Genomic DNA, 12,945 nt, shown 5'->3' with positions numbered 1-12,945 from the left:
GTGTGCTGGAAGTGTGTGATATTTGATAGCTTTGACTGGTGTGCTGGAAGTGTGTGATATTTGATAGCTTTGCCTGGTGTGCTGGAAGTGTGTGATATTTGATAGCTTTGACTGGTGTGCTGGAAGTGTTTGATATTCAGTGTGTATGCTAGGTCAGCCATGAGTTTGTATCTGCAGTCAGGGTCCGTGGCTGAATGCTGAAGGTTTGCTAAAGTGTCAGGTTTTAATTGCATTTGGATACGCTCTTGTTTTTATTTATAGATGAAGTGTTGTTGATGTTAAACAGTGATAACAGCCATGTCTGTCTGTGGGTCTGTCGGCTCCTCTTGCATCTAGATGAAGTGTTGTTGTTGACGTCAAACAACTGTGATGACAGCCATGTTTGTCTGTTGCATCTAGATGAAGTGTTGTTGTTGACGTCAAACAACTGTGATGACAGCCATGTTTGTCTGTTGCATCTAGATGAAGTGTTGTTGTTGACGTCAAACAACTGTGATGACAGCCATGTTTGTCTGCGTTTCTGTTTGTCGGCTCAGCTTGCCTCATCCAGCTTGCTGCGTCTGGGCTCCGAGAACGAGAAAGAGGCTGTGAAAAACAGGGAGTCCGTCTACATTCTCTTGGATCTGGTCAGTACTGTGTGGTGTGGTGTGGTGTGGTGTGGTGTGGTGTGGTGTGGTGTGGTGTGGTGTGTTGTGTGGTGGTGTGTTGTGTGGTGGTGTGTTGTGTGTTGTGTGGTGGTGTGTTCATTGTGTGGTGTTGTGTTGTGTCCGTTGTGGTGTGTTGTGTGGTGGTGTGGTGTTGTGGTGTGTTGTGTTGTGTCCGTTGTGGTGTGGTGTTGTGTGGTGTTGTGGTGTGTTGTGTGGTGTGGTGGTGTGGTGTGTTGTGTTGTGGTGTTGTGTTGTGGTGTGTTGAGTTGTGTGGTTTTGTTGTGGTGTGGTGTGTGGGGAGGGGTGGTGTGCTTGTTGCATGTTGGTGTGTGGTGGTGTGTGTGGTATAGTGTGGAGGTGTGGTGTGATGGTGTTGTCTCACTGGTGTGTGGTGGTGTGCATGCAGTGTGTGGTGGTGTGTGTGGTATAGTGTGGAGGTGTGGTGTGATGGTGTTGTCTCACTGGTGTGTGGTGGTGTGCATGCAGTGTGTGGTGGTGTGTGTGGTATAGTGTGGAGGTGTGGTGTGATACTGATGGTGTTGTCTCACTGGTGTGTGGTGGTGTGCATGCAGTGTGTGGTGGTGTGTGTGGTATAGTGTGGAGGTGTGGTGTGATGGTGTTGTCTCACTGGTGTGTGGTGGTGTGCATGCAGTGTGTGGTGGTGTGTGTGGTATAGTGTGGAGGTGTGGTGTGATGGTGTTGTCTCACTGGTGTGTGGTGTGTGTGGTGGTGACTGGTGTGAGGTGGTGTTGTGTGGTGTTGGAATGGGATGGTATGGGATTTGCTGTACTGTGCCGTGTAGCAAAGTGTTGTGTGGTGTGTGGTGTGGTGTGGTGTGGTGTGGTGTGGTGTTATGTAATATGTCGTGTTATTTGTGTGATGGAAATGTGTGCTTGATGACGCTTGGTGTCTATTTCAGATCGTACAAGAATCTCCCTTCCTGACCATGGATCTGTTGGAGTCGTGTTTTCCGTACGCTCTTCTGCGCAACGCCTACAACTCTGTGTATAAGGCCTCCGCCGGCGACCACTAGTCTGTGACCATGCTCTGTACACTGCTTTGTACACTGCTCTGTACAATGCTCTGTACAAGGCCTCAGCTAGCAACCACTAGATTTCTACCATGATCTGTACAATGCTCTGTACACTGCTCTGTACAAGGCTCTGTACAAGGCCTCAACTAGCAACCACTAGATTTCTACCGTGGTCTGTACAATGCTCTGTACACCGCTCTGTACAATGCTCTGCACACTACTCTGTACACCGCTCTGTACAATGCTCTGCACACCACTATGTACAATGCTCTGTACAAGGCCTCAGCTAGCAATCACTAGATTTCTGACTGTTCAATGTATTGGTTGAAAACATGATCGGAAAGTATAAAGAAAGCAAATTTTGTACTGTACGTGCTTTTTAAGACATTCAAAAACGAGGACTGTTTGTTCAAATGTGTTAGCGCTCACTACCATGTGCATTAACACAGCCATTATATATATACATAGTAAGTGTAATGTATTTAACCATCCCAGTCTCGACATCTTAATGTTATTGAAAATGTATGCCTTTAACTTCAGTACAGTGGATTTTTAGCATCAATTAGTGAAATGCCAATGTGTAGTCAGTTGGTAGCATTGCACATCCACCTCTTTAAGACTATACGCATTCACAGAACGATTTACCAAAAGTCTAAAGAAGGCAAAGAAAGTATTTGTCAGCAATGTTTGTTTAAGCAATCCCTATGTACAACTCTAAATTTACGTCTTCTGATATACATTTACACCTTTTTTTAATTTTATTTATAGATATTTGATTTGTTTGTTTTTTTCTTTAATTGTAAATGTTGCAAGTTGTGCCTGTTGTGAATTGTCGTCAATTTGTATTGATTCCTTTTACTTTTGTTCGGTCGATTTGGGGGATACCTTTTTTAAATAGTGGCCATGTGACCACTATACCCTAATCCATTGATCCGAAAAGTGCACCAGATACACCAGATTGTCAAGTTGTGGGCGTTTAATGGCGTAGAAAATTGCACCAGATATAGTTGTTGGACTTTAATGGTATAGAACAGTTCACCAGATAGTCTAGATGAGGGTGTTTAATGACAGAACAGTTCACTAGATAGTCAAGTCGAGGGTGTTTAATGACAGAACAGTGCACTAGATAGTCTAGATGAGGGTGTTTAATGACAGAACAGTGCACTAGATAGTCAAGTCGAGGGTGTTTAATGACAGAACAGTTCACTAGATAGTCAAGTCGAGGGTGTTTAATGACAGAACAGTGCACTAGATAGTCAAGTCGAGGGTGTTTAATGACAGAACAGTTCACTAGATAGTCAAGTCGAGGGTGTTTAATGACAGAACAGTTCACTAGATAGTCAAGTCGAGGGTGTTTAATGACAGAACAGTTCACTAGATAGTCAAGTCGAGGGTGTTTAATGACAGAACAGTGCACTAGATAGTCTAGATGAGGGTGTTTAATGACAGAACAGTGCACTAGATAGTCAAGTCGAGGGTGTTTAATGACAGAACAGTGCACTAGATAGTCAAGTCGAGGGTGTTTAATGACAGAACAGTGCACTAGATAGTCAAGTCGAGGGTGTTTAATGACAGAACAGTTCACTAGATAGTCAAGTCGAGGGTGTTTAATGACAGAACAGTTCACTAGATAGTCAAGTCGAGGGTGTTTAATGACAGAACAGTTCACTAGATAGTCAAGTCGAGGGTGTTTAATGACAGAACAGTTCACTAGATAGTCAAGTCGAGGGTGTTTAATGACAGAACAGTTCACTAGATAGTCAAGTCGAGGGTGTTTAATGACAGAACAGTGCACTAGATAGTCTAGATGAGGGTGTTTAATGACAGAACAGTGCACTAGATAGTCAAGTCGAGGGTGTTTAATGACAGAACAGTGCACTAGATAGTCTAGATGAGGGTGTTTAATGACAGAACAGTGCACTAGATAGTCAAGTCGAGGGTGTTTAATGACAGAACAGTTCACTAGATAGTCTAGATGAGGGTGTTTAATGACAGAACAGTTCACTAGATAGTCAAGTCGAGGGTGTTTAATGACAGAACAGTTCACTAGATAGTCAAGTCGAGGGTGTTTAATGACAGAACAGTTCACTAGATAGTCAAGTCGAGGGTGTTTAATGACAGAACAGTTCACTAGATAGTCAAGTCGAGGGTGTTTAATGACAGAACAGTGCACTAGATAGTCAAGTCGAGGGTGTTTAATGACAGAACAGTGCACTAGATAGTCAAGTCGAGGGTGTTTAATGACAGAACAGTTCACTAGATAGTCAAGTCGAGGGTGTTTAATGACAGAACAGTTCACTAGATAGTCAAGTCGAGGGTGTTTAATGACAGAACAGTGCACTAGATAGTCTAGATGAGGGTGTTTAATGACAGAACAGTTCACCAGATAGTCAAGTCGAGGGTGTTTAATGACAGAACAGTTCACTAGATAGTCAAGTCGAGGGTGTTTAATGACAGAACAGTTCACTAGATAGTCAAGTCGAGGGTGTTTAATGACAGAACAGTTCACTAGATAGTCTAGATGAGGGTGTTTAATGACAGAACAGTGCACTAGATAGTCAAGTCGAGGGTGTTTAATGACAGAACAGTGCACTAGATAGTCAAGTCGAGGGTGTTTAATGACAGAACAGTTCACTAGATAGTCAAGTCGAGGGTGTTTAATGACAGAACAGTTCACTAGATAGTCAAGTCGAGGGTGTTTAATGACAGAACAGTTCACTAGATAGTCTAGATGAGGGTGTTTAATGACAGAACAGTGCACTAGATAGTCAAGTCGAGGGTGTTTAATGACAGAACAGTGCACTAGATAGTCAAGTCGAGGGTGTTTAATGACAGAACAGTTCACTAGATAGTCAAGTCGAGGGTGTTTAATGACAGAACAGTTCACTAGATAGTCAAGTCGAGGGTGTTTAATGACAGAACAGTGCACTAGATAGTCAAGTCGAGGGTGTTTAATGACAGAACAGTGCACTAGATAGTCAAGTCGAGGGTGTTTAATGACAGAACAGTTCACTAGATAGTCAAGTCGAGGGTGTTTAATGACAGAACAGTGCACTAGGTAGTCAAGTCGAGGGTGTATAATGACAGAACAGTGCACTAGATAGTCAAGTCGAGGGTGTTTAATGACAGAACAGTTCACTAGATAGTCAAGTCGAGGGTGTTTAATGACAGAACAGTTCACTAGATAGTCAAGTCGAGGGTGTTTAATGACAGAACAGTTCACTAGATAGTCAAGTCGAGGGTGTTTAATGACAGAACAGTGCACTAGATAGTCAAGTCGAGGACAGAACAGTTCACTAGATAGTCTAGATGAGGGTGTTTAATGACAGAACAGTGCACTAGATAGTCAAGTCGAGGGTGTTTAATGACAGAACAGTGCACTAGATAGTCAAGTCGAGGGTGTTTAATGACAGAACAGTGCACTAGATAGTCATGTCGAGGGTGTTTAATGACAGAACAGTTCACTAGATAGTCAAGTCGAGGGTGTTTAATGACAGAACAGTGCACTAGATAGTCAAGTCGAGGGTGTTTAATGACAGAACAGTTCACTAGATAGTCAAGTCGAGGGTGTTTAATGACAGAACAGTGCACTAGATAGTCTAGATGAGGGTGTTTAATGACAGAACAGTTCACTAGATAGTCAAGTCGAGGGTGTTTAATGACAGAACAGTGCACTAGATAGTCTAGATGAGGGTGTTTAATGACAGAACAGTTCACTAGATAGTCAAGTCGAGGGTGTTTAATGACAGAACAGTGCACTAGATAGTCAAGTCGAGGGTGTTTAATGACAGAACAGTTCACTAGATAGTCAAGTCGAGGGTGTTTAATGACAGAACAGTTCACTAGATAGTCAAGTCGAGGGTGTTTAATGACAGAACAGTGCACTAGATAGTCTAGATGAGGGTGTTTAATGACAGAACAGTTCACTAGATAGTCAAGTCGAGGGTGTTTAATGACAGAACAGTGCACTAGATAGTCTAGATGAGGGTGGTTAATGACAGAACAGTGCACTAGATAGTCAAGTCGAGGGTGTTTAATGACAGAACAGTTCACTAGATAGTCAAGTCGAGGGTGTTTAATGACAGAACAGTGCACTAGATAGTCAAGTCGAGGGTGTTTAATGACAGAACAGTTCACTAGATAGTCAAGTCGAGGGTGTTTAATGACAGAACAGTTCACTAGATAGTCAAGTCGAGGGTGTTTAATGACAGAACAGTTCACTAGATAGTCAAGTCGAGGGTGTTTAATGACAGAACAGTTCACTAGATAGTCAAGTCGAGGACAGAACAGTGCACAAGATAGTCTAGATGAGGGTGTTTAATGACAGAACAGTGCACTAGATAGTCAAGTCGAGGGTGTTTAATGACAGAACAGTGCACTAGATAGTCTAGATGAGGGTGTTTAATGACAGAACAGTGCACTAGATAGTCAAGTCGAGGGTGTTTAATGACAGAACAGTTCACGAGATAGTCAAGTCGAGGGTGTTTAATGACAGAACAGTTCACTAGATAGTCAAGTCGAGGGTGTTTAATGACAGAACAGTGCACTAGATAGTCAAGTCGAGGGTGTTTAATGACAGAACAGTGCACTAGATAGTCAAGTCGAGGGTGTTTAATGACAGAACAGTTCACTAGATAGTCAAGTCGAGGGTGTTTAATGACAGAACAGTTCACTAGATAGTCAAGTCGAGGGTGTTTAATGACAGAACAGTGCACTAGATAGTCAAGTCGAGGGTGTTTAATGACAGAACAGTTCACTAGATAGTCAAGTCGAGGGTGTTTAATGACAGAACAGTGCACTAGATAGTCAAGTCGAGGGTGTTTAATGACAGAACAGTTCACTAGATAGTCAAGTCGAGGGTGTTTAATGACAGAACAGTTCACTAGATAGTCAAGATGAGGGTGTTTAATGACAGAACAGTGCACTAGATAGTCAAGTCGAGGGTGTTTAATGACAGAACAGTTCACTAGATAGTCAAGTCGAGGGTGTTTAATGACAGAACAGTTCACTAGATAGTCAAGATGAGGGTGTTTAATGACAGAACAGTGCACTAGATAGTCAAGTCGAGGGTGTTTAATGACAGAACAGTGCACTAGATAGTCAAGTCGAGGGTGTTTAATGACAGAACAGTTCACTAGATAGTCAAGTCGAGGGTGTTTAATGACAGAACAGTTCACTAGATAGTCAAGTCGAGGGTGTTTAATGACAGAACAGTTCACTAGATAGTCAAGTCGAGGGTGTTTAATGACAGAACAGTGCACTAGATAGTCAAGTCGAGGGTGTTTAATGACAGAACAGTTCACTAGATAGTCAAGTCGAGGGTGTTTAATGACAGAACAGTTCACTAGATAGTCAAGTCGAGGGTGTTTAATGACAGAACAGTGCACTAGATAGTCAAGTCGAGGGTGTTTAATGACAGAACAGTTCACTAGATAGTCAAGTCGAGGGTGTTTAATGACAGAACAGTGCACTAGATAGTCAAGTCGAGGGTGTTTAATGACAGAACAGTTCACTAGATAGTCAAGTCGAGGGTGTTTAATGACAGAACAGTTCACTAGATAGTCAAGTCGAGGGTGTTTAATGACAGAACAGTTCACTAGATAGTCAAGTCGAGGGTGTTTAATGACAGAACAGTGCACTAGATAGTCAAGTCGAGGGTGTTTAATGACAGAACAGTGCACTAGATAGTCAAGTCGAGGGTGTTTAATGACAGAACAGTTCACTAGATAGTCAAGTCGAGGGTGTTTAATGACAGAACAGTTCACTAGATAGTCAAGTCGAGGGTGTTTAATGACAGAACAGTTCACTAGATAGTCAAGTCGAGGGTGTTTAATGACAGAACAGTGCACTAGATAGTCAAGTCGAGGGTGTTTAATGACAGAACAGTGCACTAGATAGTCAAGTCGAGGGTGTTTAATGACAGAACAGTTCACTAGATAGTCAAGTCGAGGGTGTTTAATGACAGAACAGTGCACTAGATAGTCAAGTCGAGGGTGTTTAATGACAGAACAGTGCACTAGATAGTCAAGTCGAGGGTGTTTAATGACAGAACAGTGCACTAGATAGTCAAGTCGAGGGTGTTTAATGACAGAACAGTGCACTAGATAGTCAAGTCGAGGGTGTTTAATGACAGAACAGTGCACTAGATAGTCAAGTCGAGGGTGTTTAATGACAGAACAGTGCACTAGATAGTCAAGTCGAGGGTGTTTAATGACAGAACAGTTCACTAGATAGTCAAGTCGAGGGTGTTTAATGACAGAACAGTTCACTAGATAGTCAAGTCGAGGGTGTTTAATGACAGAACAGTGCACTAGATAGTCAAGTCGAGGGTGTTTAATGACAGAACAGTGCACTAGATAGTCAAGTCGAGGGTGTTTAATGACAGAACAGTGCACTAGATAGTCAAGTCGAGGGTGTTTAATGACAGAACAGTGCACTAGATAGTCAAGTCGAGGGTGTTTAATGACAGAACAGTTCACCAGATAGTTTAGATGAGGGTGTTTAATGACAGAACAGTTCACTAGATAGTCAAGTCGAGGGTGTTTAATGACAGAACAGTGCACTAGATAGTCAAGATGAGGGTGTTTAATGACAGAACAGTTCACCAGATAGTCTAGATGAGGGTGTTTAATGACAGAACAGTTCACTAGATAGTCAAGTCGAGGGTGTTTAATGACAGAACAGTGCACTAGATAGTCAAGTCGAGGGTGTTTAATGACAGAACAGTTCACTAGATAGTCAAGTCGAGGGTGTTTAATGACAGAACAGTTCACTAGATAGTCAAGTCGAGGGTGTTTAATGACAGAACAGTGCACTAGATAGTCAAGTCGAGGGTGTTTAATGACAGAACAGTTCACTAGATAGTCAAGTCGAGGGTGTTTAATGACAGAACAGTTCACTAGATAGTCAAGTCGAGGGTGTTTAATGACAGAACAGTTCACTAGATAGTCAAGTCGAGGGTGTTTAATGACAGAACAGTGCACTAGATAGTCAAGTCGAGGGTGTTTAATGACAGAACAGTTCACTAGATAGTCTAGATGAGGGTGTTTAATGACAGAACAGTGCACTAGATAGTCAAGTCGAGGGTGTTTAATGACAGAACAGTGCACTAGATAGTCAAGTCGAGGGTGTTTAATGACAGAACAGTGCACTAGATAGTCAAGTCGAGGGTGTTTAATGACAGAACAGTGCACTAGATAGTCAAGTCAAGGGTGTTTAATGACAGAACAGTGCACTAGATAGTCAAGTCGAGGGTGTTTAATGACAGAACAGTGCACTAGATAGTCAAGTCGATGGTGTTTAATGACAGAACAGTGCACTAGATAGTCAAGTCAAGGGTGTTTAATGACAGAACAGTGCACTAGATAGTCAAGTCGAGGGTGTTTAATGACAGAACAGTGCACTAGATAGTCAAGTCGAGGGTGTTTAATGACAGAACAGTGCACTAGATAGTCAAGTCAAGGGTGTTTAATGACAGAACAGTTCACTAGATAGTCAAGTCGAGGGTGTTTAATGACAGAACAGTGCACTAGATAGTCAAGTCGAGGGTGTTTAATGACAGAACAGTGCACTAGATAGTCAAGTCGAGGGTGTTTAATGACAGAACAGTGCACTAGATAGTCAAGTCGAGGGTGTTTAATGACAGAACAGTGCACTAGATAGTCTAGATGAGGGTGTTTAATGACAGAACAGTTCACTAGATAGTCAAGTCGAGGGTGTTTAATGACAGAACAGTGCACTAGATAGTCTAGATGAGGGTGTTTAATGACAGAACAGTTCACTAGATAGTCAAGTCGAGGGTGTTTAATGACAGAACAGTGCACTAGATAGTCTAGATGAGGGTGTTTAATGACAGAACAGTGCACTAGATAGTCAAGTCGAGGGTGTTTAATGACAGAACAGTGCACTAGATAGTCTAGATGAGGGTGGTTAATGACAGAACAGTGCACTAGATAGTCAAGTCGAGGGTGTTTAATGACAGAACAGTGCACTAGATAGTCAAGTCGAGTGTGTTTAATGACAGAACAGTGCACTAGATAGTCAAGTCGAGGGTGTTTAATGACAGAACAGTGCACTAGATAGTCAAGTCGAGGGTGTTTAATGACAGAACAGTGCACTAGATAGTCAAGTCGAGGGTGTTTAATGACAGAACAGTTCACTAGATAGTCTAGATGAGGGTGGTTAATGACAGAACAGTTCACTAGATAGTCAAGTCGAGGGTGTTTAATGACAGAACAGTGCACTAGATAGTCAAGTCGAGGGTGTTTAATGACAGAACAGTTCACTAGATAGTCTAGATGAGGGTGGTTAATGACAGAACAGTGCACTAGATAGTCAAGTCGAGGGTGTTTAATGACAGAACAGTGCACTAGATAGTCTAGATGAGGGTGGTTAATGACAGAACAGTGCACTAGATAGTCAAGTCGAGGGTGTTTAATGACAGAACAGTTCACTAGATAGTCAAGTCGAGTGTGTTTAATGACAGAACAGTGCACTAGATAGTCAAGTCGAGGGTGTTTAATGACAGAACAGTGCACTAGATAGTCAAGTCGAGGGTGTTTAATGACAGAACAGTGCACTAGATAGTCAAGTCGAGTGTGTTTAATGACAGAACAGTGCACTAGATAGTCAAGTCGAGGGTGTTTAATGACAGAACAGTTCACTAGATAGTCAAGTCGAGTGTGTTTAATGACAGAACAGTGCACTAGATAGTCAAGTCGAGGGTGTTTAATGACAGAACAGTGCACTAGATAGTCAAGTCGAGTGTGTTTAATGACAGAACAGTGCACTAGATAGTCAAGTCGAGGGTGTTTAATGACAGAACAGTGCACTAGATAGTCAAGTCGAGGGTGTTTAATGACAGAACAGTGCACTAGATAGTCAAGTCGAGTGTGTTTAATGACAGAACAGTGCACTAGATAGTCAAGTCGAGGGTGTTTAATGACAGAACAGTGCACTAGATAGTCAAGTCGAGTGTGTTTAATGACAGAACAGTGCACTAGATAGTCAAGTCGAGGGTGTTTAATGACAGAACAGTGCACTAGATAGTCAAGTCGAGGGTGTTTAATGACAGAACAGTGCACTAGATAGTCAAGTCGAGGGTGTTTAATGACAGAACAGTGCACTAGATAGTCAAGTCGAGGGTGTTTAATGACAGAACAGTGCACTAGATAGTCAAGTCGAGGGTGTTTAATGACAGAACAGTTCACTAGATAGTCAAGTCGAGGGTGTTTAATGACAGAACAGTGCACTAGATAGTCAAGTCGAGGGTGTTTAATGACAGAACAGTTCACTAGATAGTCTAGATGAGGGTGTTACAGTTCACTAGATAGTCAAGTCGAGGGTGTTTAATGACAGAACAGTGCACTAGATAGTCAAGTCGAGGGTGTTTAATGACAGAACAGTGCACTAGATAGTCAAGTCGAGGGTGTTTAATGACAGAACAGTTCACTAGATAGTCAAGTCGAGGGTGTTTAATGACAGAACAGTGCACTAGATAGTCAAGTCGAGGGTGTTTAATGACAGAACAGTTCACTAGATAGTCTAGATGAGGGTGTTTAATGACAGAACAGTGCACTAGATAGTCAAGTCGAGGGTGTTTAATGACAGAACAGTTCACTAGATAGTCAAGTCGAGGGTGTTTAATGACAGAACAGTGCACTAGATAGTCAAGTCGAGGGTGTTTAATGACAGAACAGTTCACGAGATAGTCAAGTCGAGGGTGTTTAATGACAGAACAGTGCACTAGATAGTCAAGTCGAGGGTGTTTAATGACAGAACAGTGCACTAGATAGTCAAGTCGAGGGTGTTTAATGACAGAACAGTGCACTAGATAGTCAAGTCGAGGGTGTTTAATGACAGAACAGTTCACTAGATAGTCAAGTCGAGGGTGTTTAATGACAGAACAGTGCACTAGATAGTCAAGTCGAGGGTGTTTAATGACAGAACAGTTCACTAGATAGTCAAGTCGAGGGTGTTTAATGACAGAACAGTGCACTAGATAGTCAAGTCGAGGGTGTTTAATGACAGAACAGTGCACTAGATAGTCAAGTCGAGGGTGTTTAATGACAGAACAGTGCACTAGATAGTCAAGTCGAGGGTGTTTAATGACAGAACAGTGCACTAGATAGTCAAGTCGAGGGTGTTTAATGACAGAACAGTGCACTAGATAGTCAAGTCGAGGGTGTTTAATGACAGAACAGTGCACTAGATAGTCAAGTCGAGGGTGTTTAATGACAGAACAGTGCACTAGATAGTCAAGTCGAGGGTGTTTAATGACAGAACAGTGCACTAGATAGTCAAGTCGAGGGTGTTTAATGACAGAACAGTGCACTAGATAGTCTAGATGAGGGTGTTTAATGACAGAACAGTGCACTAGATAGTCAAGTCGAGGGTGTTTAATGACAGAACAGTGCACTAGATAGTCTAGATGAGGGTGTTTAATGACAGAACAGTGCACTAGATAGTCAAGTCGAGGGTGTTTAATGACAGAACAGTGCACTAGATAGTCAAGTCGAGGGTGTTTAATGACAGAACAGTGCACTAGATAGTCAAGTCGAGGGTGTTTAATGACAGAACAGTGCACTAGATAGTCAAGTCGAGGGTGTTTAATGACAGAACAGTGCACTAGATAGTCAAGTCGAGGGTGTTTAATGACAGAACAGTGCACTAGATAGTCAAGTCGAGGGTGTTTAATGACAGAACAGTGCACTAGATAGTCAAGTCGAGGGTGTTTAATGACAGAACAGTTCACTAGATAGTCAAGTCGAGGGTGTTTAATGACAGAACAGTGCACTAGATAGTCAAGTCGAGGGTGTTTAATGACAGAACAGTGCACTAGATAGTCAAGTCGAGGGTGTTTAATGACAGAACAGTGCACTAGATAGTCAAGTCGAGGGTGTTTAATGACAGAACAGTGCACTAGATAGTCTAGATGAGGGTGTTTAATGACAGAACAGTGCACTAGATAGTCAAGTCGAGGGTGTTTAATGACAGAACAGTGCACTAGATAGTCTAGATGAGGGTGTTTAATGACAGAACAGTGCACTAGATAGTCAAGTCGAGGGTGTTTAATGACAGAACAGTGCACTAGATAGTCAAGTCGAGGGTGTTTAATGACAGAACAGTGCACTAGATAGTCTAGATGAGGGTGTTTAATGACAGAACAGTTCACTAGATAGTCAAGTCGAGGGTGTTTAATTACAGAACAGTGAAACAAATAGTCAAGTTGTGGGTCTTTAATGGCATAGAAAAGTGACTAGATAG

At 42.2% G+C, this 12,945-nt stretch overlaps 1 protein-coding gene across 4 annotated transcripts in view; it reads left to right on the top strand.

Annotated features, from left to right (window-relative positions):
- LOC138970410 (membrane-associated protein Hem-like) overlaps positions 1 to 12,945 on the top strand; it is a 92,085-nt gene that overhangs the window by 77,668 nt on the left and 1,472 nt on the right. For all 4 annotated transcript variants that reach the window (XM_070342856.1, XM_070342854.1, XM_070342857.1 and 1 more), the window contains 2 exons: positions 537 to 626; positions 1,567 to 12,945. The exon at positions 1,567 to 12,945 is cut by the window's right edge and continues 1,472 nt beyond it. In XM_070342856.1, the coding sequence (XP_070198957.1) occupies positions 537 to 626; positions 1,567 to 1,680 (204 nt within the window). In that variant the 3' untranslated portion in view covers positions 1,681 to 12,945. The remainder of the gene's footprint in view (positions 1 to 536; positions 627 to 1,566) is intronic.

This window comes from Littorina saxatilis, linkage group LG7 (genome assembly GCF_037325665.1).
Source record: "Littorina saxatilis isolate snail1 linkage group LG7, US_GU_Lsax_2.0, whole genome shotgun sequence".
Taxonomy (NCBI): Eukaryota; Metazoa; Mollusca; class Gastropoda; order Littorinimorpha; family Littorinidae; genus Littorina; species Littorina saxatilis.
The sequence above is the reverse complement of the archived record's forward strand: the minus strand, read 5'-3'. Positions and strand labels throughout refer to the sequence as shown.